This window comes from Echinococcus granulosus (assembly GCF_000524195.1).
Source record: "Echinococcus granulosus chromosome Unknown EG_S00190, whole genome shotgun sequence".
Lineage (NCBI taxonomy): Eukaryota > Metazoa > Platyhelminthes > Cestoda > Cyclophyllidea > Taeniidae > Echinococcus > Echinococcus granulosus.
The window spans coordinates 2,351-3,898 of record NW_020170570.1 but is presented as its reverse complement, the minus strand read 5'-3'; the positions used below and the strand labels follow the sequence as shown (position 1 = coordinate 3,898).

The window sequence follows — 1,548 nt, the reverse complement described above, 5'->3', positions numbered from 1 at the left end:
AACAAAAGTGGTGGCTAAACCTACATTTACACATCATCATAAATAACTTGCAAAAGCTGCGAGCATTACATTCACCGTGGATGATTTTGCAAACATCCTCATGATCTACTCTAGTATTTCGTTGTGGCTTTAGGTGAGCCATAGTGACATACTATCTACAGTTAAATAAGCTCAATCTAACAAGCAGTTAGCCTACTGTTACAAATCAAAAATACTATGACCGTGGAAATGGAAATCCACTCAACGGGTGCTCCCAGTGATCGTCCGTTCCGAAAAAGAAAGCATACGAATACAATGAGGACCGAGGTGTGATTGGCAAAGAAGAACCTCAGCCATCATCCAGGTCAAAGTGGGAGATGAGCAAAATCACACTGTCATGAGATTGCATAGTTAAGATGTTGTTCACGGCTTACTGAAGGCACCAAATTATGCATCAGGATTGTGGCTTAAGTTGCCATTCTTCCAAGGTTTCCAAGGTTCTGTGGGTAAAATCATATGCTAAAATATTTGTCCCGAACTTGCGCAATGCTCATCTCGAATGAGCGTTAATAAATAATCTCTGTATTTGTGCTAACCATGTAAACAATGGAAAGGAGAATTTTCTATTTCTGCACGCAAAAGGAAGGTTGTGAATGAATGTATGAACAAACAAATGAGTTATTCAATGCAGATGTGTTTGGAATTTAGTGGCGACAACCATGGTGAGTTAAGAGAAGGAGGGAAGTCATGCAATGCCCTGTTGGTCTGATGGAGTTCGAGATGAAATTGGAAACGTGGAGGACGAGATAACGCCAGCAACTACATTACGTGGAGGCTTATGGTTTCCGTCACGCCGTGCAGGTTGTGCTACGTCGGGCCGGGTTAGTACAGTTGTTAGTGACGGATGCGGCGTTGCTGGCCCACTTTCACACATCCCATGCCCATACGCTTCACTCCATTTCATTTACCTCCTCTACCCTCTTTTCGCCTCTTTTCTCTCATGTAATATCCATTATCAAATTCTCCTTGGCAATTGCCTTGAATTTCGCTACAAATCTTCAAACTTGCTGCTTTTCCTACACATTTATTCTATGTCACTACGTTTGGACCAAATTCTATTTTTCTCTTCATTTTGGGGCTCTGTTTAAGGAACTGTGTTTTACTTTTACTGGCACAGGGACAGCCAATTATTTACGCATGAATTTGTAAGGCTGACTTTTGCATCTCTGTATATGCCTTCACGAATAGCCATTAGTTCAATGTGAGTGCTGTGCACTGACCCACCAGTGCCTTAAGGGAAAACGGGATCTCATCATAGGGAAGTTTACACTATCCTACTTTTTCTAATGTACTTGGCACTCCAGACATGGAGTGAAATTTGTCCTCGCCAGATGTGTCAAATTTCTAGGCACCAGCTAAATTGAATTCATTTCCTTCACATAGCAATAATCCACTTCAATGATAAAATGAAGAAAGGAAGCTTTTAATCTCTAAGGATGAAAACTAAGAAATGAGTCTATATGAAGGGTGGATCATCACTGTGACGTATGATTAATGCTTCTTCTTCAT

The 1,548-nt window shown here is 41.0% G+C and overlaps 1 protein-coding gene across 1 annotated transcript; it reads left to right on the top strand. All coding sequences in view use genetic code 11, as the record gives it.

Annotated features, from left to right (window-relative positions):
* Window positions 1–731: 731 nt before the first annotated feature.
* EGR_10100 (hypothetical protein) lies at window positions 732–1,180 on the top strand (the record flags this gene model as incomplete). The annotated part of the gene is made up of 2 exons (XM_024499349.1): window positions 732–860; window positions 1,157–1,180. 2 exons carry the CDS (start codon window positions 732–734, stop codon window positions 1,178–1,180), a joined length of 153 nt encoding a protein of 50 aa, XP_024346224.1.
* Between the last annotated feature and the right edge of the window lie 368 nt (window positions 1,181–1,548).